The sequence below is a fragment of the Delphinus delphis genome, chromosome 15 (assembly GCF_949987515.2).
Source record: "Delphinus delphis chromosome 15, mDelDel1.2, whole genome shotgun sequence".
Classification (NCBI taxonomy): Eukaryota; Metazoa; Chordata; class Mammalia; order Artiodactyla; family Delphinidae; genus Delphinus; species Delphinus delphis.
Window position 1 is genome coordinate 13,480,323 of NC_082697.1, and position 26,603 is coordinate 13,506,925.

A 26,603-nucleotide genomic window follows, 5' to 3' on the forward strand; every position below is an offset into this window, starting at 1 on the left:
AAACCGTAAACACTCTTAAATCACAGCACGATACGGAAGTGCTGAGAATTTTTCTTTTCAAAAATGAGCATCAGTATTTTTAACTCTGTTTTGGCTCTTCTACATCTCCAGCCCAGGAAGTACCATCCATGTACTGTGCAATGGAAGGAATTGATTTGCGAGTTAGGTAACTACCAGATTGTTCCTCTCCCAACAAGGTCTAAAATATCGCGGAACTCTGAGGATGTTGGCTACGGCTTTCCAAATGAGAAACCTTCTACTTTCTCTTCGCCAGCCTAGCATCCGTGCGTCTGTTCACGGAATCCTGTCGGCACATCTGTGCAATTTATCTTTGTGGTTTACTTGTGGAAAACCTTGCGTTTGCCCCAGTTTTGAAGCGTGACCCCACGTTACATGTTTATGTGACTACTGTTATGCCGGAAGACTGTGATCTACAATGGACCGTTTTCAACCATAGTTTCAAAGAACCGCCTCTTCTTTTTCCTCCTCCAAATGCCTCTAGAGTTAACTTCCTAGGTCTGAGGCCTTTTAGAGATCCTGGCACTTTTTTTTTTTTTTTTTTGCCTGAAAGTTTCCAAGAGTAGTTATTTCATTTTGCTCCACTGATGGGGGCCCCTTTACTGTTGGCTTGAGGGGAGAGAGTTTGGCAAGGCCACATCTCACAGTGGGGGTGTGCGCAGTATTACATATTCCAGGCCCTCCCCGTGCTCCCGTCCCTCCCCCTCCACATTCCCTCCACCTGTTTCCAGTTTTCTTGGAGCCCAGAGATCCAGCATTTCAAAGTGAACAGTGACATGTTTGTTTTTTTTAAAAATGTTGATCATCTTTATGTGTTTTTAAAAAATATTGTTTATTTGGTTCCGCCGGGTCTTAGTTGCCGCACGTGGGTTCCTTAGTTGTGGCATGGGAAGTCTTAGTTGCGACATGTGGGATCTAGTTCCCTGACCAGGGATGGAACCCGTGCCTCCTGCATTGGGAGCGCGGAGTTTTAACCACTATGCCACCAGGGAAGTCCCAAAAGTAACATGGTTTTTATTTATATTTTTAAAATTTTATTCGTTTGTTTTTTTGGCCATGCCGTGCGGCCTGCAGGATCTTAGGGATAGAACCTGTGCCCTTGTGTGGGAGCGTGGAGTCCGAACCACTGGATCGCCGTGGAATTCCCAGTAACATGGTTTTTAATCCGTTCACAGAATTGTGCAGTGATCACCACGGTCAATTTTAGAACATTTAACAATCACTCCCCATTCATTGTCCCTTTACCCTGACAACCACTAGTCTGCTCTCTCCCTCTCTGGATTTGCTTATCTTGAACATTTCACGTAAATGGGATCATTCAGTACATGAACTTCTGTGTCTGACTTCTTTCACGTAGAATAATGTTTTTGAGGCTCATCCACGTTGTAGCACACGTCACTTGATTCCTTTTTATGGATGAATAATGTTCCATCGGGTTATTCCATTGTCATATTTTGTTTTATCCATTCATCTGTTGATGGACGTTTGAGTTGTTTCCTCTTCTAGGCTGTTACGGAGAACAGTGCTGTGAATGTTCGTGAATGAGTTTTTGTGTGGATGTATGTTCATTTCTCTTGGGTGTAGACCTAGGAGTGTGGTTGTGGAGTCATGGGGGTTAGCTCTGTGTTTAACCTTTGGAGGAATGTACAGACATTTGCTTTTATTTTTATTTATTTTATTTTTTAATAGTTTTTTGGCTGTGCTGTGCAGCATGTGGGATCTTAGCTCCCCAACCAGGGATCGAACCCGTGGCCCCCTGCAGTGGAAGCGCAGAGTCTTAACCACTGGACCGCCCGGGAAGTTCCCTGTACAGACTGCTGTGAACATACTCAGGTCTCTTCCACATTTCCTCTCTTGACCTTGCGTCTTTCCTATTAGCAGTTCTGCTATTTCTGGCCCCTTCAAAGCCAGACTTCTTAAGAGGAGTGTCTGTACTCACGTCTTGGTTTCCTCACCTCCTGCTTTGTCCTGCCAGCTCCACCCAGACCCTCCATGTTAACAGTTATCACTGGGCTTCCTGTAGACTCCAGAGGATGGTGTCAGTACTCCCGTGTCTTGATCTCACAGAGGCATTGGATTATTTTTCTTGCTGATCACTTTTCTCCTGGAAACTGTCGCTTCCAGTGTTTTTCCTTCGATTTCCCTGGCTCCTTCTCTTCTCCATTAAATGTGGGAGTTGCTGAAAGTACTCACCTTGCCCAGCACGTTCTTTTCCTGGGTGATCTTGCCCACAGCTGTGGCTTTATGACTCACAAATATTTTAATTCCAGCCTGGATTTCTCTGAGTCATGATGCAGAAGGCCAGCTGCCCACCTGACTGCCCTGCCTGTTGTTCATGGGTGTCTCAGACTCAACGTGTCCAAAACCGATTTCACTGTCCACCTTCCCTCCTGCACCCCCCCCCCCCCCCCGCCCCCGAGCACCTGCTTCTCCACTATGATCAGTAAGCCAGGACTCTGCCAGTTGGCTAGGCCAGGGATGTGCGACTGATCCTGGATTCTTCTGTCCTTTGCCTTTTTGTGTCGTTTACTTAAAATAATATATCGTAAACATCACTCTTCTTCAGGTTATCACCAGTGAACTGCAGTAGTCTCTTTTTAAAAATAAATTTATTTATTTTATTTATTTTTATTTTTGGCTGCGTTGGGTCTTTGTTGCTGCGCGCGGGCTTTCTCTAGTTGCGGCGAGCGGAGGCCGCTCTTCGTTGTGGTGTGCGGGCTTCTCATTGAGGTGACTTCTCTTGTTGTGCCGTACGGGCTCTAGGCGCATGGGCTCCAGTAGTTGTGGCTTGCGGACTCTAGAGCACAGGCTCAGTAGTTGTGGCGCACGGGCTTAGTTGCTCTGCGGCATGTGGGATCTTCCCGGACCAGGGCTTGAACCCGTGTCCTCGGCATTAGCAGGTGGATTCTTAACCACTGTGCCACCAGGGAAGCCCCTGCAGTAGTCTTTTAATTGGTCTCTCATCTCTCTCCACCCCACCTCCTGATCTTTCTAAAAGGAATCTCTCTTCCGGCTACTACCTCCTACTTTAAACTCTTAGGGGCTTGCTTTTGGTTTTAGGATGATCAAAGTCCTAAAATTCTCATGTGCGGGCCTTGCCCGCCTTTCCAGCCTCCTGCCTCCAGGGCCCCCTTTCTCTCCACTCCAGCCACACTGATCTTCCAGGTCCTAAAAAGGAAGATACTCCTTTCTCTCCTAAGCTCCTACCCCCCTGGATGCGAAGGCTACAAATGAGGGTGGATCCTGCCTTTCGTTTTTGCACATCTCATTTTCTCCTTTTACTACCACTGTGCCTGTTCTACGTCTTTTGAATGAACGAGTGAATGATTTGACTTTGTCTACCAGATGGACAGAACTTTTTAAAAAAATTAATTTTATTTTTGGCTGCGCTGTGTCTGTTGCTGCGCGCGGGCTTTCTGTAGTTGCGGTGAGTGGGGGCTACTCTTTGTTGTGGTACGTGGGCTTCTCATTGTGGTGGCTTCTCTTGTTGCGGAGCATGGGCCCTAGGCGCGCGGGCTTCAGTAGTTGTGGCAGACGGGCTCAGTAGTTGTGGCTCGCGAGCTCTAGAGCGCAGGCTCAGTAGTTGTGGTGCGTGGGCTTAGTTGCTCTGTGGCATGTGGGATCTTCCTGGACCAGGGATCGAACCCGTGTCCCCTAACCACTGTGCCACCAGGGAAGTCCGGACAGAACTTTTCTCCTGGAGAAGGATGTAAAAGTAGCCTTTCAGCCAGAGTGGATGGCTCTGTTTCCAGCATCATTGGTGCGTGGAAGTAATTACCCAAGCTCAAATGTCTGCTCTCTGAAACGATTGTTGGCTTGTCTGTCTCCCCCCGCCCCACCCAGGGACACAGTACTCTTTGAAATGGCCCCCTTCCCTCTGATTTCTTTCCTTCCCCCGGTATTAAGACCACTTAAAAAAAATTAATTATTTGGCTGCGCCGGGTCTTAGTTGCGGCATGTGGGATCTTTAGTTTTGGCATGCAGGATCCAGTTACCTGACCAGGGCTGGAACCTGGGCCCCCTGCATTGGGAGCGTGGAGTCGCAGCCACTGGACCACCGGGGACGTCCCTAAGACCATTTGTGATGGGCCCTTTTCCCAAACACAAGTGCGATTGTTTTGCTCGCCTGCTTTGCGTTGCCAGTGGCTCCTGAAGACGACCCCAGTCCTGAGCAGAGATTCAAGCCCCTGCTCCATCTGTCCTTCCTGGCAGAAGCTGCCCTCCTGTTCAGCCTGCCGGGCCCGCATGTTGGTCCTGTGATGTGCCAGGTTCCTTCCTGCTCCTCGCCGGGTCGCACCTTTGTAGATCCTTCCAGGCTTCTCTCCCTGAGGACCTGCCTTTCCCCTGGCTTCTCCACATCCTTGGGGATCCAGGCTCCCCTCTTTCAGAGCCTTCATTTATACCTCCTACAGTGGAGTTCTTTAGCTTCCAAAGTTGAAATCGCCCCGGGGGAATTCCCTGGTGGTCCAGTGGTTAGGACTCCGCGCTTTCACTGCCGAGGGCTCGGGGTTCAATCCCTGGTTGGGGAACTAAGATCCTGCAAGCTGCGTGGCATTGCCAAACAAAACAAAACAGTAATCACCCGGAAAGTCCCTTAAATTGCCCAGGAAAGGACAGTAATCAGCTCTGATCAGACATTCTCATGCATCCTAGAGGTCTGAGTATTTCCAAGCTAGGCTAAAGGTGGCAAGTCCACGTACACATTTCTAGAGAGCAAATCATTACGCCTTGAAGATCCCTCCAGTAGGGGTGGGTGGAGGATTCTGAAGGGTGCTCCTTGCCTGCTAGGCTTCCTCCCTTGTCTGTTATATATTGAGCTTCTATAGCTATGCTTGTCTGATAAGGTAGCCTCTAGCAGTATGTGGCTGTTTTAATTTACGGTAATTAAAAAAAAAAAATGCCTTCCTCAGTTGCACTGGCCACTTTGCAAGTGCCCAGAGGCTGCACAGATATTAGACAGCACAGATACAGAATGCTGCCATCATTATAGAAAGTTCTTTTGGACAGCACTGCACTACAGCTTTCATATATTAATATGTCATGCTGGATGCAGTAGGTGGAAACACCTAGCCACGGATTGGCACAGCATAGAACATGCTCAAAAAATTACTGTATTGGTGTCTTAAGTTTCACTTGATTAGATTCTCCTGGGCCTGCTCTTTCTTTGAAAAGTTATGTAAAGAGAGAACACAGCTATCTTCCCATCTTCCCAAGTTGGCATTTCTTATCCAGGCCACACTGAACCTCCTTTCTGCCGGGCCCTTTGGCATCTTGGCACATTGGCTGGGGGAAAATAACCCAGAATGTGCTGGGCAGCCCTCTCCCCAGCCTTCAAAATGTTCTGCTGTCGAATTCATTTCCCTGTGTGTCTCCTCGCCTAAACTGGTAAGGGGACCAGGTCTCTCTGACCTTTTTAATGTGAGGCAAGTGATTTGTAAGTAGCTGCTCAGTAAATGCTTTTTGAATAAAGACTGTCTCCCAAGAAATAGAAACTAATTAAGGGAAGAAAATGGTTTATTGGATTTTCCTTTCCAATGATAAAATCAGTGCATCTCCTGGCAACAAACTAAACAAAGTATACAAAAAAAGGCTAAAAATTCTCTGCCAGGTAACCTATGTTAACAGTTTGATATACTTTTCCCCTCTCTCTTAGAAAAATATAAACAAACGTATATACCGTGTTGGGCTTGAACTGTCTAGATCTTGGCCATTCTAGCGAAGTATCCTTTATCTGTTATCCCTCTGTTTACCCTCGTGCCCTTCTATGCTTTACTCTGCCTTGAAGGGGTTTTCAAGGTTTAATTATCTTGACAGTTAAGAATGATGGAAACCTTGGCAAATGGGGAATTTCATGTTCCATCCTAAGGGTGGGGGAAACAGCCTGGAGGATGTACTATGTGGAAATGGGGACCTTGTGTGCCTGGATCTTGATTGTTTGTTTGTTTGTTTGTTTGTTTGTTTTTTGTTTAAGAGAAGCTAGTAATCTGGTTTTCCAGATGCAGTTTCTCCTAATTTTTAAATATTAACAACTAACTTAAATTTAATTAATTAATTAATAATAATTATTATTTTTGCGGTACGCGGGCCTCTCACTGTTGTGGCCTCTCCTGTTGCAGAGCGCAGGCTCCGGACGTGCAGGCTCAGTGGCCATGGCTCACGGGCCTAGCCGCTCCGCGGCATTTGGGATCTTCCCGACCGGGGCACGAACCCGTGTCCCCTGCATCGGCAGGCGGACTCTCAACCACTGCACCACCAGGGAAGCCCTATTATTATTTTTAAATAAACTTATTTATTTTTATTTTTGGCTCTGTTGGGTCTTTGTTGCTGTGCGCGGGCTTTCTCTGGTTGCGGCGAGCAGGGGCTACTCTTCGTTGTGGTGCGCAGGCTTCTCATTGCAGTGGCCTCTCTTGCTGCGGAGCACGGGCTCTAGGTGCACAGGCTTCAGTAGTTGTGGCGTGCGGGCTCAGTAGTTGTGGCTCATGGGCTCTAGAGTGCAGGCTCAATAGTTGTGGCGCACGGGCCCAGTTGCTCCGTGGCATGTGGGATCCTCCTGGACCAGGGATCGAACCCGTGTCCCCTGCATTGGCAGGCGGATTCTTTTTTTTTTCATCTGCAACCTTGGGTAGTTTTATTTTATTTTATTTATTTATTTATTTATTATTATTACTTTTTAACATCTTTATTGGGGTATAATTGCTTTGGCAGGCGGATTCTTAACCACTGCGCCACCAGGGAAGCCCTAACTTAAATTTTAAAAGAATTACCCAGCTGTGGGTGGACTGGATTCAGTCTGGGGTCCTTCAGTGGGCCACCTCCGGCCCAGGCCATGGCTGTCAGTTTCCCTAGATGATTTCCGGGCACTTGCTTCCCTTCTAGATCACTGGTTCATCTCATCGGCTGTTACTCGGGCCCTCTTCCTAATAAGGCTGACCTGGTTTTGTCTTTCACCTCCTTAACCAGCCTCTAGTAACTCCGCATCACCATACAGGAATGTGGGGACCGTCTTTCAAACCAGGCTGCTATTTCTTGGGTTGGGACCAGATATACTAGTAGTTGCTGAGAGTTGCTTGACAGATCTTTCAGTTCTAGACTCTCAAGCCTGGTGAGATGCTTCCCTCTGAGAAGCCTGAGGGAACAAGGATGGAGACAAGAAAGAGCAGATTTAATTTCTCTGGACGCTCGCCTTGTGAGTGGGACAGAGGGAAGATGAACTTGAAATGCCATTTTTTACTTTCCCTTTTTGAGGCTGAACCCATATTGCTGGCTTCACATGGATAAGTACCTGCGTGATGGGCCTCTTGCTTTATCCTGCTGCGGCAGCGCTGGGCAATCCAGGCAAGCATTAAGGGAGGTGTGGAAAAGAGAACCCCAGCCTTAAAAGGGTCTGATGAGAAAAAGGGCAAAGATGCGGACTTCCCTGGTGGCGCAGTGGGTATGACTCTGCGCTCCCAATGCAGGAGGCCTGGGTTTCGATTCCTGGTCAGGGAACGAGATCCCACATGCATGCTGCAACTAAGAGTTTGCATGCCACAACTGAGGAGCCTGCCTGCTGCAACTAAGACCCGGCGCAACCAAATAATAAATAAATAAATACAGTTGTGTTGCTAAAGAATTTAAAAAAACCCCAAAACTTAAAACTTAAAAAAAAAAAAGGGCAAAGAATCTGGACTAAAAGATTTGGTTAAATGGTCATCACAGTAGGGGGTCTCCCAGTGGGGAGAGCGTTTTCCCTGGAGAAAGTCATTCCTCTTTTCTAACGCTAAATCATTCTGCAACAGTAGCTCTCCCCAAGAAGACTGGGGAAGAGAGTTAGGAAATGAGTGGCCTGAGAAAACCCTCTCCTGAGTTTTCCCCCTTTGGTTTCTCAGTAATTGCGTTTAGCTGCAAGGCCCCATCACATTCAGGATATAAATCCTCACTTAATCGCCTACTTTGGCGGAAATGAGCTCTTTAGGCCAGAAACGAGGATGGCTGAGTACCTGTTGAAAAGGCAGTTTCCTCCTCTAGTTTCTTGCTGACCCTGGAACGGCCAGGCTCCCTTTTGTGTAATCTTCCCTGTCCACGTCACGACCCTACGGCTGTCTTGGTTTGCCCATCTTGGTTTGCTGGGACAAATTCTTAGACCTGGGAGGAAAAACTGGATTTTCCAGTGATCACACTCTCATTTAGCTGATCAGAGGTCTATTTGGGGGCTGCCTCTGAGCCAGACTGTGTGTCAGGCATTGGGCTACAGCAAAGAAAGTCAGAAAAACTGAGATCAAGGTCACATGCTGGAGGAGACCCAATGAACAAACGAACCAGCAAAAAAGAAAATAAGTCGCAACAATTTTCAGCTGGAGATGACCACAATGAAGGGGGAAAGAATCCTACTTTAAGATGATACCGTAAGAGGGCTGGAGACTTGGGGTGGCCACGGAAGGCTTCTCTGGGGAAGTGACATTTAAGCCAAAAGTTGAAGTTGTCAACTATGGGAAAGTTGGGCATACAGCATGTTCTAGATGGAAGAGTCAGCAAGGACAAATGAACTTGGCTCGTTAGAGGCTGTTTGTGGTTAGGGTTGAGTGAAAGGAGGAGAAAAGGTGGGCGGGGCCAGGTCCCTGGAGGCTTGGTAGATACTGATAAGATGCTGGGTGTCTACAGTAAGCCCCTCGGCGGGTTTTTAAAATTAATTAATTATTATTTATTTCGCTAGCTGCACTGGGTCTTAGTTGTGGCACGCGGGATCTTCGTTGTAGCATGTGGGATCTTTAGTTGCAGCATGTGGGATCTAGTTCCCTGAGCGGGGGTCGAACCTGGGCCCCCTGCCTTGGGAGCACAGAGTCTTAGCCACTGAACCACCAGGGAAGTCCTCGCAGGTTTTAAGTAGGGGACTACTTATTTTATTTAGGTTTGAAGAAGGCTGCTAGCAAGGGCAAGTGAATAGTCCCAGGGCTTGGATCAAGGTGGCAACTGTGAAGGGTGGACTGAACGGGAACAGGCAGAAGTGAGGGTGGGCAGGGGAGGAACAGCTCTCTGCAGAGCGCTTGCTATGTGCCAGATACCACGTAGGCACTTCCATGCCTCCGTCCTGACCCTGCCGGGTTCAGCATTCTTCACGCACGTTGCAGATTATGGGGATTCTGAGGCCTCCTCTCTCCCAGGCTTCCTGAGCCTCATTTGAGTAAGGAGGAGAGGGCATTAGGAGGCGTCCTGGGGTGGAAGGTCAATCAGCAAGGGTAGGGCTGGGTCTGTGGGCCACCACCTGGTGCTTGTGCTTTGATCTGGGAGGAAATCCTAAGCCCTGAGGGGATTTTGAGGCTGGCTTGGGTTGAACTGGTGCCAGCCTGGGAGGACTTACTGTGAAAGTTTGTATTTCCCATCAGTGAACCCCTTTCAGAAGCCGGTTGAGAAGGGCTGATCGGGCGCAAATCGGGGTGAAGATGCATAATGATTTGGGGAAACTGGTTTGAGATTTCTGGGTTAATGTCTTTTCTCTGCCCTGGTGCCTCCTTCCCCTAAAGGAGAATTACCTACCAGTTATAACTGGTGGTGCTTTGATGAGCTGTTCACTGTGAGTGCATTGCCTCCTTTATTCTTAACAGCCCTTTAAAGAAGAGTCAGTTACAGCTCTAAGAGTTACAGCTGAATTGACTGAGGCACAGAGAGGCTAAGTAACTTGCCGAAGAACACACAGCAGGCAGGTGACAGGGCTTGGATTCAGAGCTGGTGGCTTGGCTCCAGAGCCCACACCCTGAACGACAGCATTGTGTTGACAGTGGCCGGCACCAAACATGCCCTTAGTGATGGAGAATTACAAGGTGGCATCCCGGAACTCAGGGAAGTCACTTGACTGGTTTGGAGGGCTTTGGAGTGGGACCCAGCTGTGATGGAGCCCCCAGCATGCTGCTTTGACCTGCATGCCTCAAGGCCACGAAGATTTTGCCTCTCTGAGCCTCACCTATGAAATCGGTACAAAAACACCATCCTTGGACTTCCCTGGTGGTCCAGTGGTTAAGACTCCACGCTTCCACTGCAGGGGGCACGGGTTCGATCCCTGGTCGGGGAAGTTCTGCATGCCACGCGACGTGGCCAAAACAGGAACAAGACCCCATCCTTACGTCGTGGGATTTTGGGGAGGATTTGTAAGGTAGCTTCTTAATAAACGTTAGCTGTGAATCGCATGAGCCCAGTTTGAGAAGGAAAGAGGAGAGAGAATTTCCTGGCTCCCCCTCTCCCTAATGTGTATTCACAAATTCCCGGAATTTGTCCTGCTCAGCTTTTTGTCCATCTGTAATCAGTTTCTTATTCAGTATTTCTAGATTGAACAAATTCTGTATTCATCCTGTATTTACCAGCCACTTCCTCATGGGCTTGTTTCTCTCTGGGCCTCAGTTTCCTCGTCAGTGAAATGAGCAGTCTGTGGTCCTACCTCCTCCTCGAACTGTGGTGAGGAGCAAGTCCATTGACATTTGTATCGGGAACAGTGTCTCACAGGTGATAAGTGGTCAACAAAAGGTAGCTGTTATTACTATTATTTGTTCCTGGCTGCCCTCCCACGGCGGGCAAGGGCCCTTCCCGGGAGCCCAGATGTCTAGGAGTTGTTCAGTGACTATTTGTTGACTGACTGGTCCCATTGTTTTCTTCTTTTTGAAATCTGAAGTCAGGGCCGCCAGGTGAAACATAAGGCACTATTTTTCTCTTAATGGTTGCAGACGTCTCTGTGGGTGGTGTATTGACAGAAGGGTAGACCTGATGGCAGCTCGCTGGAAGTTTCTTTTCTCCCATGCACCGTGGGGGTGTTTAGCAGCATCCCTGGACTCTGCCCGGTAGATGCCAGGAGCAACCCCTCTCTCTTTGCCTAGGGGTGACAACCGGAAGTGTCTCCAGACATTGCCAAGTGTCCCCTGGGGGGGGGGGGACCGGCTTGAGAACCACTGTTTTTCACCGTTCTAGACACCTGAGCCCCTTAAAAGCACCTGATTGATGCTGGGGCGGGGTGGGAGGATGTGCTGAATTCCTGCTTGCTGGGGGCTGGGGATACAGACGTGGTCCCTGGCGTGTAGTGAGAGTCCCATAAATCTTGTTGCTGTCATCCATTTCTCCCCATAGTCATTTAAACATACCTTAAATAGTTAAATACGTGACAGGGATCAGAAAGAATTCAAAGAGGAGTTCAGTGTTGGCTGATTTCCTGGATGTTACTCCAGGCCTTTGCAAACCCAGAACCCATGCAGCTCTCACCCAGGTTCTATTTCTGGCCTTTTTACACTTGAATTTTGCCCCAGGCCAGTAAATAAAGACGTGATTCCTTCTCTGTTTCATTTTATGGCTGCATGTCAGTCCCCTATGGATGACATTGAAGTTACTTCTCCTCTTTGGCTTCCATCTCAGGTGTGTTGCAAGGGCTGTGATCATCCATCCTTCCTGCACTCTTAAGCCTGGGGACCTCCGTATCCAGGTGACGTTAAGCATCCTTTTGACCAGGGTAATTCTGGGCCTGAACATCTTTGCTTCCTCAAAAAAAGGCCATGAGGCGACTAGAGGGCCGGTCCCTTCTTCCCTGGTGTCTTTTTCTTAGTCTTCGTTAAGGTGACTCTTAGAGAGGCCCCGCCCAGGGCGTGTGGGGAACGTTGCCTGGTTATGAGCGGCAGCACCTCTTCCTCCATCTGCCCCCTTCCTTGCAGCCTCTTCATCCCCCTTTCTTCTCCAGCCCGCTTTGCTGCTTCAGCTGCTGCTGGCAGTCTTTTTGTTTTTGAACTGTCCCTCTGATGCTGTAACTCCCCATTGCAATTTGAAAGCCACCCACCAGCACCTGAACTTTCCAGAACCTGAGCTGAGTCCCTGCAGCCTAGATAATAATGCGCAGGGGCTTCAGCCACTAGAACCAGGGCCTCCTGCGAGCTTGCTCCTCCGCCAGCTACCGTAAAGGCCAAAGGCAACTGGTTTCTCCACATTTTCTTTGCGGTGATTCGGCAGAGTTCTCAGGGCCTCAAATATGTACACAACGTCGGATGCAAGCCTTCTGGGCCTGGACCTGCTGAACGGGTGGGTGGGGTGCAGCAGTTTTTCTTGTAGGGAGTTAGGCCCGGCCTCCCCCCCTCTGTGAAGACCGAAAGAGCTTGGCATTCTGGAACCAGGAAATTCCTGTTGAGATGTCGTCGTTTTTTCCAGAGGGCTTCATCCCAGCTGAGGGAGGTGCGGGGAGAAAGGGCTACGTGGTGGCAATTGCCTCTAGATGTTGAGGCCTAAACAGTGAATTCATTTGTAAATCAGCCTCTTCTCCCTCGTTGGAAGCAATTTCTGTCTTGCCTGGAGGGTTTGGAAGTTTATCTTTTACATATGAATGTGCCCATTAATCACCACTTCTGCATTATTGGGAGGGAGGGAGGGAGAGAGAGTGAGAGAGAGAGAAAAGTGGAGGGAGGCGGAGAGAGAGAGGGAGGGAGGGAGGAGAGAGGAGAGGGATGGGGAGGGGGAGGGGGAGAAGAAGGGGGAGGGGGAGGGGAGAGGGAGATTGAGTTTGTGTGTGTACAGTGGGAAGACGGTTGAGTTTGTGTGTGTACGGTGGGAAGATGGTTTTCTCATTTCTGGGAGAGGCACATCAGAACTAAAGATAATTGGAAACAATTATTTCAAAACACCTTCAAAATGCAAGCCATCCCAACTTCATCCCCCTGCCTCCACCCGCCTTCTGATATGTGCACTCCAGCGAGTAGAACCACTGCAGCTTGTTGTGTTTATCCACATCAGCGAAATAAATGGCTCTTCGGTGCTCGCGCTGAAGATTTTCAGCTCAGCCGAGCTGCCGTCTGCCGAGGGTGGTAAATTAGAGCCGAAAGCCCAGGGACGCGAAGGCACGTCGCCGGGCCTCGGGCTGCCTGATTGCAGGGAGGTGAGGCTGTCCTGGCCGCGCTGGTCAGCCTGGTAAGTGGTGACTCTTAGCCTGTCGGCAGTGCTGCTTCCTCCTCCCCCTGGGAGAGGCTGCTGAGGATCCGGAAGCAGGAATGTGTGCCGTGTGGGAGCCTCAGTTCTGTTTAAAAGAGAGGCTAGGCCCTCAGAACAGCAGAGCTTTCTCGATGGCAGGTAAGCACCCCATCCCAGGGTTACCTGCCCCTCGCTTGCTTGGCCTCTGCGGTACCCGGCTTCCTGGTACAGTGACATTTCCCCCAAGTTGAGAGTGACCCTCTTCTTCCCACTGCCTCATCTCCATTCCAGCCCTTCTTTTCCTGATCTGGAAGTTCACAGTCACATGCGGGAGACCTTTTAGGAGCCCAGCTTAGGCCAGTGCAGCTTTTTCCCCGGGGAGGCCCAGGCGGCGGCCCCGTCTTCCAGAGTCTGTGGGTCCAGCAGATGCTCCAAGTCAGCAAACTATTCTGAGAGTTTCTGTCGCTTACGTGTTCCTTGTGGCTTGGACATTGTCTGTGGCAAGAAAAATGATGTGCCCTCCCTGTCCCCATGCTTTGCTCCCGATTCCCCTCCTTTTCTGGTCCCGGGCCTGGAGGACATTCCGGGCTTTTGTTTCATTAGGATGTAATTACTGGCTGGAGAGGGCCCTACGATTCCTGGGGAGGGAGGTCTGTTAAGGTACCCGCTCTGTGTCTTTGGGAAACGCCTTGAAATGATGCACTGCGCTAGGCTCTGCTGCTCCTGGAGAGCAGCGTGTGGTCACATTTGGGGGAGGCCGTGGCGAGGGCTGGCAGTTACCCCGTGTCCTCGTGGCTGAGCCCGCACGGGCCTCTGCCCCTGCGCCTGCCTTGGCCGTTACAGGAGGAAACCTGGACTTTGCGCGGTCCTGTGGACGTGGAGAAATCGTGCCCTGGGCTGATTCCCGGCTCCACTTTATATAGGCTGGCGTTTCCGTAGCTGAAGGTGTAGCATTGATTTAACATGCTCCTCGGAGAACTCAGCTCTGCTTTTGGAGAGGGATGGTGGTGGAGGAGGCAGAGGGGAAAGAGGAGGCAGAGGAATGTGTGTGGCTTTAAAAAAAAAAACAGCTGCTGTTTATTGAGTGCTTCCTCTCTGCCAGGTATTACACTAAGAGCATCACATGAATTAACCCGTTTAATCTGTGGATAACTCCACGGGGTACCACCATCTCCATGTGACGGAAGGAAGAGCAGAGGCACAGAGAGGTTGAGGAGCTTGCAGGGTGGCAGCAGGACTAGGTCCTGACCACTCTGTATCCTCTGCACCCGGCCTGACTTCACTGTAGGGTGACCACTTGACTGTCCATCTTCAGCCAACCAGTGGTTGGTCACCCCACTTCCGTGGCCTTGGCTGCTGGTTCGGGCCTGTTGACCGAGAGTCTTTCATTCAGCCCCTGTCCATGTTGCCATTGAGCTCATCAAGGAAATTTAACACCCACAAAAACACAGCACAGGGCCGGTCCTCCAGGCCCTGGAGTCCAGGGGAAGCGCCCGGCCTTCAGCTGGGGCCTGTGCTCTCTCCGGAGGAGACAATTCCCTGTAACTGGTGTGTCATTTCCTAGACTCTGGAGAAGGGCGAGCGCTGTGACTCAGGCGCCGGATGTGAGTGGGGGTGGGGTGTGACTGGCCTGGATGGATGGACACTGGGAAGAAGTTTTGGAGGAGGGGAGATGGCCGTGCAGCCCCCCAGCCTGTTTTGTGGTGTAGACCAGCCTGTGGTACCACCAGTGAGGGTCGGGTGGTGAATCTGCTTCCTGGGAAGCGCCTTTGGGAGAACGACTTGCATCATCAGCAAGTGACACACCATGATTTTCCACTTTTCTCCCGGTTCCTGGAGCTCTCCAATCCCCCCAGCCCACCGTCTGCAGCTGGAAAGGAAAAAAGCAAAATGAGAGTGTACTCTTAAAACATTTTGAGACCCTGAATTAGGAAGTCTTTGGGCTGCAGAGCTGAGACAAACCTCTCCCTGGGGTGAGGCCACCCATTGGGCCTTCCGAGCCGCACTGCCTGGGGTCAAATCCCAGCCCGGCTACTTGTGTGATCTTGGGTGGGTGACTTAGAGGGAAGGGCGTGAAAGGCATTTTGAACAGGGTCTGGTTCATTGTGTGCAATACAAGAACATCCTAGCTGTTAATACCCGCGGCTCAGGGAAGCTAAGAGGCTGGGTTATCTTGAAGGAAGGCGTCCCTTAGGTCAAGGGACATCTAGGAAGGCCTGAGCGGGATTATTTCTGGCCTATCACAAGACACAGGTTCAGGGAGGATGTCGTCACACGCTTGGTTCCTAAATACTCAGTAGACCTCGCCCTATTATTAAGATTTCAGTGAATTGGCACAGGAGGGGAAAATTCTGCTGCTTCCTGCTCCATGCCAAGCTGTTTCCCTGAGTCACTGCTCTGGCCTTTTCTTCTAGACCGCTCTACTCCCTCGCCCACGTTAACTCCTTCAGAACCAGACTTATTTTGGGATGGAGGGGGTGGGCCAGCCCTGTAAGAATCCCAGGTCCTGCTACTTGCCAGGAAGGTCTTTCAGATCAAGGGTGAACCGTTTCCCTGGTGATTCACTGTCCAGCGGCTGTGTGTCATCATTCATGATTACACATGAAATGCGTGTAGAAATATGTCCCTGTCAGAATTAAATCATTAAAGAGGGGAGGGAAACCCCCCCCACAAAACCTTTGACTCAGCTTTCTAGAAAAGGTCCTCAAGGCAGCTTGTTACCGTGACTACAGCAAGGTTCCCACCCACCATTCTATCACCAGCAGGGGCCTAGCCTCCATTGGAGTGGGTAGGTTTTTAAGTGAGAATGCTGGCCCGCTGTCTCATATCTGGGAAGGACACTGAATCCAGCCAGCATTTCTCAATTTTTCTCCCTAAGAGGCTTCAGTGAAAGCCTCTGCTGTTGACAGATGTGTCTGTTGTGTGGAATCTATTAAATTTCTACCCCTTGGATACAGCCACTGAATGCTCATTAACTCTGGAGGGAGTCGGTGTGTTTGCAACCAGGAATGGAATTGGGGATTTTCTCTTTTGCTCAGACTAGAGGGTTGGGGATCCTCTTGGGTATGGGCAGCCTTGGGGCAGACTCCTCCTCTCACTGTGTTAGGCCCTGCTGCCCTTTCGTTTCCCGGTGGCCTCAGGCAAAACTGTCTCCTTGGCGCTCAGTGGCTTCTGAGTATATTCATTTCTAGGGATTCCCCCCGCCCCGCTTTCACACGGAATTAAAGAATTGCAAAGTTAAAATAGACTTTACGATCCTCTGGCCCTGTAGTTTTTTAATCTTTAGAGTTGATGTCTCCTGTGAGAAGGTGAAGTAGGCTATGGCCCCTCTTCCCAAGAAACTGTCTCCACGTACGGAACCTTGGCACGCGGATCATGGGGCCCTGAAGCATTTTCGTGGGCTCCGGGTAAGAACTGTTCTGTTCCTTTTCTCCGTCTCTCCTCCCATTTTACAGGTGTGTCCCTGAGGCCCTGAGAAGTATGGGGAGTCGCCTGGGGTCATGTGTTTAGCTGTTCTCATTCTTTCTCCTTGGCTCCTTGCTTGGCTTTCACTTCCTGGGTTCTGAACCAACCCTACAGGTAGCGCGATGAGGAAGGAGAGGAGATCAGCAGGAATCTCTAGGCTGGAGAACTCACACTCCATCCCCCAAACATACAACCTAGAGCATCTCGAATTAGCGTGCACCTTAATCCTCCAGAAGGCTGGTTAAACCCCCTGATCACTGGGCCCTATTCCAGTTTCTGACGCTGTAGATCTGGCGTGGGGCCTGAGAATGTGCATTTCTAGCAAATTCGTAGGTGTTGGCTGCTGCAGCTTGCGTGAGGACAGCACTTGGGGAACCATCATCCTAGATCTCAGCCACAGGTGAATGACTGCAGTGGGAGGAGCTGGAGAGCTTTCTGGCCCCAGGGGTCGACCAGGTGTGGGCTGGGCTGTGGGTTTCGTCCACTGTGCCCCATGCTCCAGCTCTGCGGTGCTCCAGGAGGCTAGTGCCACTCCTGGGAGGGATTGGGAGGTATGTGAGGCGCTTTTGGTTGTCACAGTGTTTGGGAGCATCAATGGCAGTGGGTGGGAGGGGGCTGAGGTTGTCCTGACAAGGAGGAGGAGCCGTCCCTGCCAAAATCCATTAGTGCTCTGTTGAGAAACATCGACAACACTACAGTTGACCCTTGAAGAAGATGTGTTGGAACTGCTCTGGTCCACTGACACGTGGATTTTTTTCAGTAAATAGAGTACCTGTGTTTTCATTTGACCGATCTTTAAGTGTAGGGGAAAGTTGGTGTTTGACTACAGACCACAGTATGTGGAATCACAAAAAAACTAGGGTTTGAGTCTTGATTCTGTCCAGACTGCTTGGCTTTCCACCCTTGGGTGAGTCCTTCATCAGTTCTTTTGCTTTTGAGGCAGAGATAGCAGTACGTGGATTTTCGACTGTGTGGAGGTCGAAGCCCAAACCCCTGTGTTGTTCAAGGGTCAGCATTACTTGTTTTTTCCCTGAATTTGTTCCTAGCTTTCCACTGGCCTGACGTTGCTCACGTGCTCTCTTTCAAAATCTGTCCATAAACGGAATAATACATGCGAAATCAAAACCTTGGCCCAATGGCTTTCCCTTTTTGCCTGGCTAGGGTGCCATTTCTTCTGGGACACATCTCCTTTGAGCCCCCAAAACGCTTTTCTTAAACGCCCATCCTCTGACACTTGAGCAGAGTTATCTGGGTTTATTAGATCCGCGTAGAACAAATCCCAAACTCCTTCCTGGGGTCTGCACGCTCAGCTGATCAGCCCCAAGTTTGTCCATTTGGCGACATTTTTTATCCTGAATCGGGTCTCTGTCATTTGCTCATTACTGGCTTTGGTTTGCACCTGCTGCTTTTTTATGTGATGCTGAACCTGCTAAATATTTCCTTTTTAATTTTCCTTACTTTGATAAAGTAGTCCAGGCACATGATAAATAAGGGCACATGGTGGAAAATAATCTCTGCCCCACACTTTGCAAGCTCTCCTCCCCTGAGGCAACCACCAGTCTCCGTTAAGAGCTTGTATTTCTTGTGTTCAACCAGGAATATTTTAGGCTTATGTAAATTATGAATATATATAAAACATCTTTTTCAAAAAAAATTTTAAAAAGGAAAAAATAGAAGACAAAATAGAAAGATAAAGACAAAAAAGAGAAAGACAAAACCCCCATATTTCTTGGGCTGTGTGTGTTAGTCTGTTAATGGTGCTAGACATGCATTGCTTTTTCTTTTTTGTTTTTGATAAATTTATTTATTTCTGGCTGCGTTGGGTCTTCACTGCTGCACGCAGGCTTTCTCTAGTTGCGGCGAGCGGGGGCTACCCTTCATTGTGGTGTGTGGGCTCCTCATTGCGGTGGCTTCTTTTTGTTTCGGAGCACGGGCTCTAGGCACGTGGGCTCAGTAGTTGTGGCTCGCAGGCTCTAGAGCACAGACTCAGTAGTTGTGATACACGGACTTAGTTGCTCCGTGGCATGTGGGATCTTCCCAGACCAGGGCTCGAACCCGTGTCCCCTGCGTTGGCAGGCGGATTGTTAACCACTGTGCCACCAGCGAAGTCCCAATACCATACTGTTTTGATTACTGTGGCTTTGTAGTATAATCTGAAGTCAGGGAGCATGATTCCTCCAGCGCTGTTCTTTCTTAAGATCGTTTTGGCTATTCGGGGTCTTTTGTGTTCCCATACAAATTTTAAAATTATTTGTTCTAGTTTTGTGAAGAATGCCATTGGTATTTTCATGTGTTGCTCTTTTAACCTGATGCAGAAGCTTGGAGATTGTCATACGTCAGTTTGTCTAAAGGTGCCTCATTCTTCTTCATGGCTGTATCCCGCAGTATGTTATCAGGCCAGCTCCCAGTTTGTGGACACGTAAGTCCAACACACAGTGCTGCAGTTGAATCATCTTGCATGTGCTTTGCTGCCCTGTGACCATGTCTATAGAACGTGCTTCTAGGAGGAGATGCTTGGGTCAAAGACCCTATAGAGAAAGTGAGAGTTTTTACGTACGGTGGGGAAGTGGGGTGAGGATCCCTGTGGGAATGAGAGGAGGTGCTCTCTGGGGAAGCTTGCCAATCCCAGGCTGCATCTTTTTAGTGCATTTTCCCACTAACTAGCTGTTGTGTGCTGCTGGGCCAACCCTTTGGGTTCTCCAGGCCGCTGTTTTGATGTCTGTGGGATGGTCCCCTGATTCTGGGGTCTCTTCTCCCTCAAGGTGTCTGTGGTTAGCATTTAATTTCCTCTCGGGGCTGTGTCTCAGTGCAGCAACCTGAACATTTGTTCAGGATTTTCCTGCAGTCTGCGTGGTGAGCCTGGGGAATTCCCTTGTGTAGTTTGGATTTTGCAGAAGTGGTCCATTGTCTTTATGAGCCTGCTGGAGGATGCTCCAGCTTTCACTCAAAAGTAAGCCACTAGGAGGCCTTGCATGTGGCCATTTTGGACCCTGTTGATCTTGCCCCAGCAGCTCCTGTCCAGACAAAGGGCTATGACACACAGCACAGCCTGTGTGCTGGGACTTGCCTGAGAGGTAACCCTGGACGGGGAACGTCATCAGGCCATCTTTGTGGATAGTCATCTTTCCGGACTCCGTGTCCTGTCTCATCACCTGTGCTCTCGGCATAGCTTTCTTCTCTTCTGGTGCCTGTAGCTTTCATTCCTCAAGGATAGAAGGTGCCCCTGGGCATTCCATTGTATCCTCCCTAAGCTAACAGGACAGCCATCTGGCATGGAATGGATTAAAATCTTCGCAGGTGAAGATTGGATGGTGGTGGAAGTGTGTTTTTTTTTAATTGCAATAATCTATATTTTTTGTTTTTTATCAATTTATTTACTTATTTATATTTGGCTGCATTGGGTCTTCGCTGCTGCGCACGGGCTTTCTCTAGTTGCGGTGAGCGGGGGCTACTCTTCTTTGCGGTGTGTGTGCTTCTCATTGCAGTGGCTTCTCTTGTGGAGCATGGGCTCTAGGCACGTGGGCTTCAGTAGTTGTGGCACGCGGGCTCAGTAGTTGGGCTTGCGGGCTCTAGAGCGCAGGCTCAGTAGCTGTGGCACACAGGCTTAGTTGCCCTGAGGCATGTGGGATCTTCCTGGACCAGGGCTCAAACCTGTGTCCCCTGCATTGATTGGCAGGAGGATTCTTAACCACTGTGCCACCAGGGAAGTCCCAAGTGTATGTGTTTTAATGAGATGCTGGGAGAATAAAAATAGAAAGGAATGGATTGACAAGGGTGGGGTTGGCATTTTTCAGATGAGAATCGGGTGAGAATGTAGTTTGCGTTGATCTCTTTGGAGGAGAGTCGCAAACATGATGCCTACTGGTGACTGGGCCACGGGGACTCTGGTGGGCGGGGTATATTTTTTTTTGCACAGTTATACTTTTTTTAACCTGCTAAATATGAATAAATGTTGTCTTCCACCACAAAGTACATTTGCCTTCATTTTCTTGAAGTGTGTGGCCTTCTTTTCTTGGTCTGTCTCTTATGGTTTCCTGCTTTTGCCATCAGACATGGGTGTGTGACGGCTCACGGCAGCTGGGTCATGGCCTCGTCAACAGGGAACAGTAGGGAAGGGTGGGGACTGTGACAAAATGGGGGGTATTTTCCCATCTAAAAAGTGGCTGGTATTCAGCTCTATCTGGTCCCATATGGCCCTGCAGACCCTGATTTTTTTTTTTAAATAGAAGCCCCCAATCTAGGATATTATGTGATGTTTCTTAATTTTTATATTTTGGCAGCGAATTAAAACTTTTACAGAAATGTTATGTCGGCTAAAGAAAGACCAACTGACCTCTGAGACAGGCAGTGAAGATGGGGGGTGTGGGGGGAGTATATTCTAGGAGGAAGGTCACTAAAATGGCATTAGGTTTGGGGACAAAATGGGTTATGTCCCTAACACCCCCTTCCCGTGGGGCCTGGTCCTCCCCGATCGCTTTAAAATATGTGGTCCTGTGTGTCTCTTTCAGATCCTGGCTCCACAGAGAGAACAGCCCAGAAAAGAAAGTTCCCCAGCCCTCCGCATTCCTCCAATGGCCACTCGCCACAGGACACATCAACAAGCCCCATTAAAAAGAAAAAGAAACCCGGCTTACTGAACAATAACAATAAAGAACAGGTAAAAGGCCGGTGGGAATGGCGTCCACACCCGGGGGACAAAGGCTGTCGTTTTTTCTCACGCCGTGTGCTTGGCATTTAGCAAGCTGCCTTGCTGCGGCTGTCATTTGCATAGGACAAGAAGGGCAGTTCAAAGGGGGCCTGTGCAGAAATTTCCAGTGGGTTTTTCAGATCTCTTTGGGGGACAAGGGCAGTGACCCAGATAGGATACTGTGCTCTAGGATTTGGGGATTTTCCTTGGATTTCTTTTCCCACACGTTAGGACCGTTTGCCCCTGTGGCCTGAGGGTGTTGCCCTCCTAGGCTGTTGCCCGTAGGACAGTGCCGAGCTCTGCCTGCAGGTGGTTGTGTGGCTGAGGCATGCTCCCTTCTGGTCTCAATTTTCTCATCTGTAAAAGAATGGTTTTAGGTCTGTGGTGAGAGACAGCTGCCCTCCTACCCACTGCCCACTGTGACTTGGGTAGTTGGTCACTATGCACCCTTTTCAGAGTGCACAGTCTCTGGCAGACTCCGCCCTCCCTCAGCAGCCAGGACCAGCTAACTAGATGCAAAAATCGATGCCATCTTGGATCTTGTCTCAGGAACCTTCTAGCTCTAAAATTCTCTGCTGCAGCCTAGCTACTCTTCTGACTTAAAAAAATGAGAGGTGTTTTAGTGGACCGTGAGCTCAAGTCTCCTAGCGGTGGAGGAAACAGGATGCCCAGCAGGTCTGATGCCATTTCAGCGAGGATTCATGGGCATGTATTCATCGATTTGTGCAGATGATGGATGCCGAAGTGTGGGCCCGGGGGACTTGAGGTTGAATAAAACAAGACTATTGCTTTCACGGGAAGAAACCTAGCAATGGTTAAATGACCAGGACTGTGAGAGGGGGACGTTTCTGTGCGTGAATCTATTTTCTCTCTCAGAATTACATAGGGAAGTGCCAGCTCTCCTGTTGCCTTGAGGCTGTGGGCAAGTTAACCTCTTTGTGCCTTGTCTTCTCATTTACTGAAATGGGAATAATGATCTTAGTGCTACCAAACTGGCAGGGCTGTCGTGAAGAGGAATTGATCTAAGTGACATAAATACTAATAAGCCAGGGCTTCCCTGCTGGTGCTGTGGTTGAGAATCCGTCTGCCAATGCAGGGGACATGGGTTCAAGCCCTGGTCTGGGAAGATCCCACAAGCCACGGAGAAACTAAGCCCGTGAGCCACAACTACTGAGCCCGTGAGCCACAACTACTGAGCCCATCTTCCACAACTACTGAGCCCACATGCCACAACTGCTGAAGCCCACGCGCCTAGAGCCTGTGCTCCACAGTGAGAGAAACCACCGCAATGAGAAGCCCGCGCACCACAATGAAGAGCAGCCCCCACTCGCCACAACTAGCGAAAGCCTGCACACAGCAACGAAGACCCAATGCAGCCAGAAATAAAATAAGTAAATTAAAAAAAAAAAAAAAGAAGTTAAAGAAGTTAAGCCAGAGTCTACATTAAGGGGAATAGTCGCCCAGACTATCCATGAAATAATTAAACAACAGCTGTGGAAATGTTCTGGGCCTGCACTGTACAGTGGGATAGTCACAAGCCATGTGTGGCCACTGAGCATTTGCAAAAGTGGCAGATGTGCCTGAGGAACTGAATTTTTAATAAATTTAAGTGGCCACCTCTGGTTCGTAGCTTCTGCGTTGAATAGCCCAGATGTAATGAATTGGGAATCCTATTATAGGAGGAAAAACTGGTGAGTTCTAAGTAAACTTCTGGGAGGAATTACAATTTGAACAAACATGTATAATAATAGTGTTGGTGAGAATAATACTAAAAGCAGAACTTACAGTGTGCCCATCCTGTTGTAAGCCTTTTTTTGTGTGTTAATGTTTATAATGATGCTGTGAGGAAGGGCTGCAGTTGTGTCCATTTTACTGATGAAAACACAGAGGTTCAGAGAGGTTAAGTCACCTCCCCAAGGCCTCACAGTAAGGAGTAAGAAGCTTACATCTGCCTGGCTGGCTTGAAGCTGGTGACCACCCACCCCTGTCACCCGGGAGCCATCCCATAGCTGTCGAGCTTGAAGACTAAGAAAGAAACATGAAGGCTATAAATAATCCTCAAACCTTAATTTACGGCAAACCCTCGCATACCAGTTGCCGTAAGTCATGAAGCAGATATTGTCCCCCTTGGACAGAGACAGTCTCCGAGTGGCTCCTCTGCGTGTGTGCACACATGTACCCGTGCTTTGTGACTTCCTCCTGTCCTTTTAAGAATTGGCTCACATTAAAAAAAAAAAAGAAAAAGATAAAAGACATGAAGAAAAACAAAGGATTGGCTCACATCTCTCTCTCTCGAAACTGATCAACTCTTTGGCAGATCACACGTTTTCTTCTCTCTCTTCCTCATCCACGTGTTCATACCACTTCTATGACACTTAAGCCTCGTGACCACAATGGTGTGTTTGTAAATCTCTGTCCCCCTCTGGTAGGAGCCTCAGAAAGTGGTCAGTGTCCAGTGGCTGCTTTCGCCCCAGCGTTGGACACAGGGCGGGAGCTCATGAACACAGAATGCACTGTGGACGTGGAACAGAGCAGGGGTGACCGGTCACAGGGCACCGTCATGCTTCTGAAGATGATTCTCCTATCTGCAGTACTGATAGAAGAGTTAACGGAGCCATTGGTCTGGAGGGAAGGGCTCCAGACCTGGAGACCTGACTCCTTCCTGTCCCACTGCATCTGGGAAACTCACTGTGGGACCTTGTCAGTTGCTTTCCCACTTCTGAGCTTCAGTTACCTTGTAAAATAGGGTTTGTACTAGGAACATTCTAAGGTTGATTGTAGGTTTTTGTTTTTCACATCTAAAACTCCCTGGGGCTGAATGGCCAGGAGTTGGCAAAGGAGAAATTACCTTAACTGTAAAGAAAAGAAATTCCTGACCTTTGACCCCATAATTCATTCCAGCTTGTAGTGTTTGCATAGAAGGGGACACTCTCCCTCAAGCACAGTCTGTTTTCCTAAGAGGAACTGAAATCTTAAAAAAAAATTCTTCTGTGCATGTTTTTCTTCTCTTCCCTTTCCCTTTTCTTTCCTCTTTTAGAGTATAGAATTGAAAAAAATTATGGAATTAAAAGCAAAATGTACACCTGCATATGCCGGGTTTTAGCAACATAATTTCTGTTAGTCACCAACGTTTGAAGATCATGAGATTTCAAATAACAACTTGTATTTCTGAGTTCCTATAAAAACTCAGAAAAATCCAGCAATAGCAGGAGCTGAGTAGAGCCTGCTCTATAGACACGGGGCCTGTGTGCTCGTTTTCCGCACTCCCCACCCCTCCCTTATGTGGCATACCCTGCCAGCTTTGCTCATGCCTTCTGCCTCTGGTCTTAGGCGTTCAGGTTCTTTTGCTTTTTGGCATACATCAAGAGTCTCCACCCTCTTGTTTTTCTTTATACTGAGGTTGTTCTAGTGTTCTAAAAAGAAAGCCATTCTAGCATAATAATCCCCCCGCCCCACCCTGTATTTTTCCATTTTTGGTAGAGACGTTTTATTATGAAGTGGAGATACAGGTTTTTTTTTTTTTTTTTTTTTTTTACTCACATCACTGTTATTGGTCAAATCAGTCATACAATCAACTGGGTCATTCCATCATTGGATGACTTGAATAATTTTTTTTTAATACAGCAGGTTCTTATTAGTCATGCATTTTATACACATCAGTGTATACATGTCAATCCCGATCGCCCAATTCATCACCCCCCACCCCCACCCCCTGCTGCTTTCCCCTTGGTGACCATGTTTGTTCTCTACATCTATGTCTCTTATTTCTGCCTTGCAAACCGGTTCATCTGTACCATTTTTCTAGGTTCCACATATATGCGTTAATATACGATATTTGTTTTTCTCCTTCTGACTTCACTCTGTATGACAGTCTCTAGATCCATCCGCATCTCTACAAATGACCCAATTTCGTTCCTTTTTATGGCTGAGTAATATTCCATTGAATATATGTACCACATCTTCTTTATCCATTCATCTGTTGATGGGCATTTAGGTTGCTTCCATGACCTGGCTATTGTAAATAGTGCTGCAGTGAACATTGGGGTGCATGTGTCTTTTTGAATTATGGTTTTCTCTGGGTATATGCCCAGTAGTGGGATTGCTGGATCATATGGTAATCCTATTTTTAGTTTTTTAAGGAACCTCCATACTGTTCTCCATAGTGGCTGTATCAATTTACATTCCCACCAACAGTGCAAGAGGGTTCCCTTTTCTCCACACCCTCTCCAGCATTTGTTGTTTGTAGATTTTCTGGTGATGCCCATTCTAACTGGTGTGAGGTGATACCTTATTGTAGTTTTGATTTGCCTTTCTCTAATAATTAGTGATGCTGAGCAGCTTTTCATGTGCTTCTTGGCCATCTGTATGTCTTCTTTGGAGAAATGTCTGTTTAGGTCTTCCCATTTTTGGATTGGGTTGTTTGTTTTTTTAATAGTGAGCTGCATGAGCTGTTTCTATATTTTGGAGATGAATCCTTTGTTGACTTAAGGTTTCACCCATTTTTCATATATTAGGAATTTGTTACTTTCAGGGGAATTTTAAGAAGAGGTTTAGAGCGCACTTTATTTTTAGGGGAAAGAATATTCTGAGGTTTATAATTAATTTTTTTTAAATTATTTATTTATTTTTGGCTGTGTTGGGTCTTCGTTGTTACACGTGGGCTTTCTCTAGTTGCAGCGTGCGGGGGCTACTCTAAGCTGCAGTGTGCGGGTGTCTCATTGCGGTGGTTTCTCTTGTTGCTCTAGGCACGCGGGCTTCAGTAGTTGTGGCGCAAAGGCTTAGTTGCTCCGCGGCATATGGGATCTTCCCGGACCAGGGCTCGAACCCATGTCCCCTGCATTGGCAGGCGGATTCTTCTTTTTTTTTTTTTTGTGGTACGCGGGCCTCTCACTGATGTGGCCTCTCTCGTCACGGAGCACAGGCTCCGGACGCGCAGGCTCACGGGCCTAGCCGCTCCGTGGCATGTGGGATCTTCCCAGACCGGGGCACGAACCCGTGTCCCCTGCATCGGCAGGCGGACTCTCAACCACTGTGCCACCAGGGAAGCCCTATAATTAATTTTTTACATCCTTTTTGTCTAGTGATTTTACCTCTTAGGAAAGGTTTGAAAACATATAGGTGTTTTTTTCTTGGGACTGCCGGTGGGGGACATCCCAAAGCCTGGAAGGCTGCTTCTGGCGTTGTGAGGAGGAGGATCAGGTTGCTAAATGTCCTACGGTAGATGCGGCAAGAAATACCTTGTCCCAAGTGATATTGGCCCTTTACTGTAAAATACCAATCTAATCTGTAGTTCTTGGGACATTTTGAGTTTGAGTCCTTTCGGGAGGTTCCCCTTCCCCTCCCCTCCCCTCCCCTCCCTCCTTCCATCCCTGTTTTCTTTACTTCTTTTCTTTTCTTTCCTTTTCTGTCTCATTAAAGGATTGAACAGTAATCTGCTAACAGATTTGTGCAAAATGGCCTTAGGTGCACCTTTGATGGAAAATGGCACAGAAATCACAGGGCCCCTCTTGTCTCCTCTGAGTACAGGGCT

At 48.6% G+C, this 26,603-nt stretch overlaps 1 protein-coding gene across 13 annotated transcripts in view; it reads left to right on the forward strand.

Moving 5' to 3' along the window:
* ZMYND8 (zinc finger MYND-type containing 8) overlaps positions 1-26,603 on the forward strand; it is a 126,611-nt gene that overhangs the window by 17,007 nt on the left and 83,001 nt on the right. For all 13 annotated transcript variants that reach the window (XM_060030677.1, XM_069541464.1, XM_069541465.1 and 10 more), the window contains one exon: positions 20,895-21,043. In XM_060030677.1, coding sequence (XP_059886660.1) covers positions 20,895-21,043 — 149 coding nt within the window. The remainder of the gene's footprint in view (positions 1-20,894; positions 21,044-26,603) is intronic.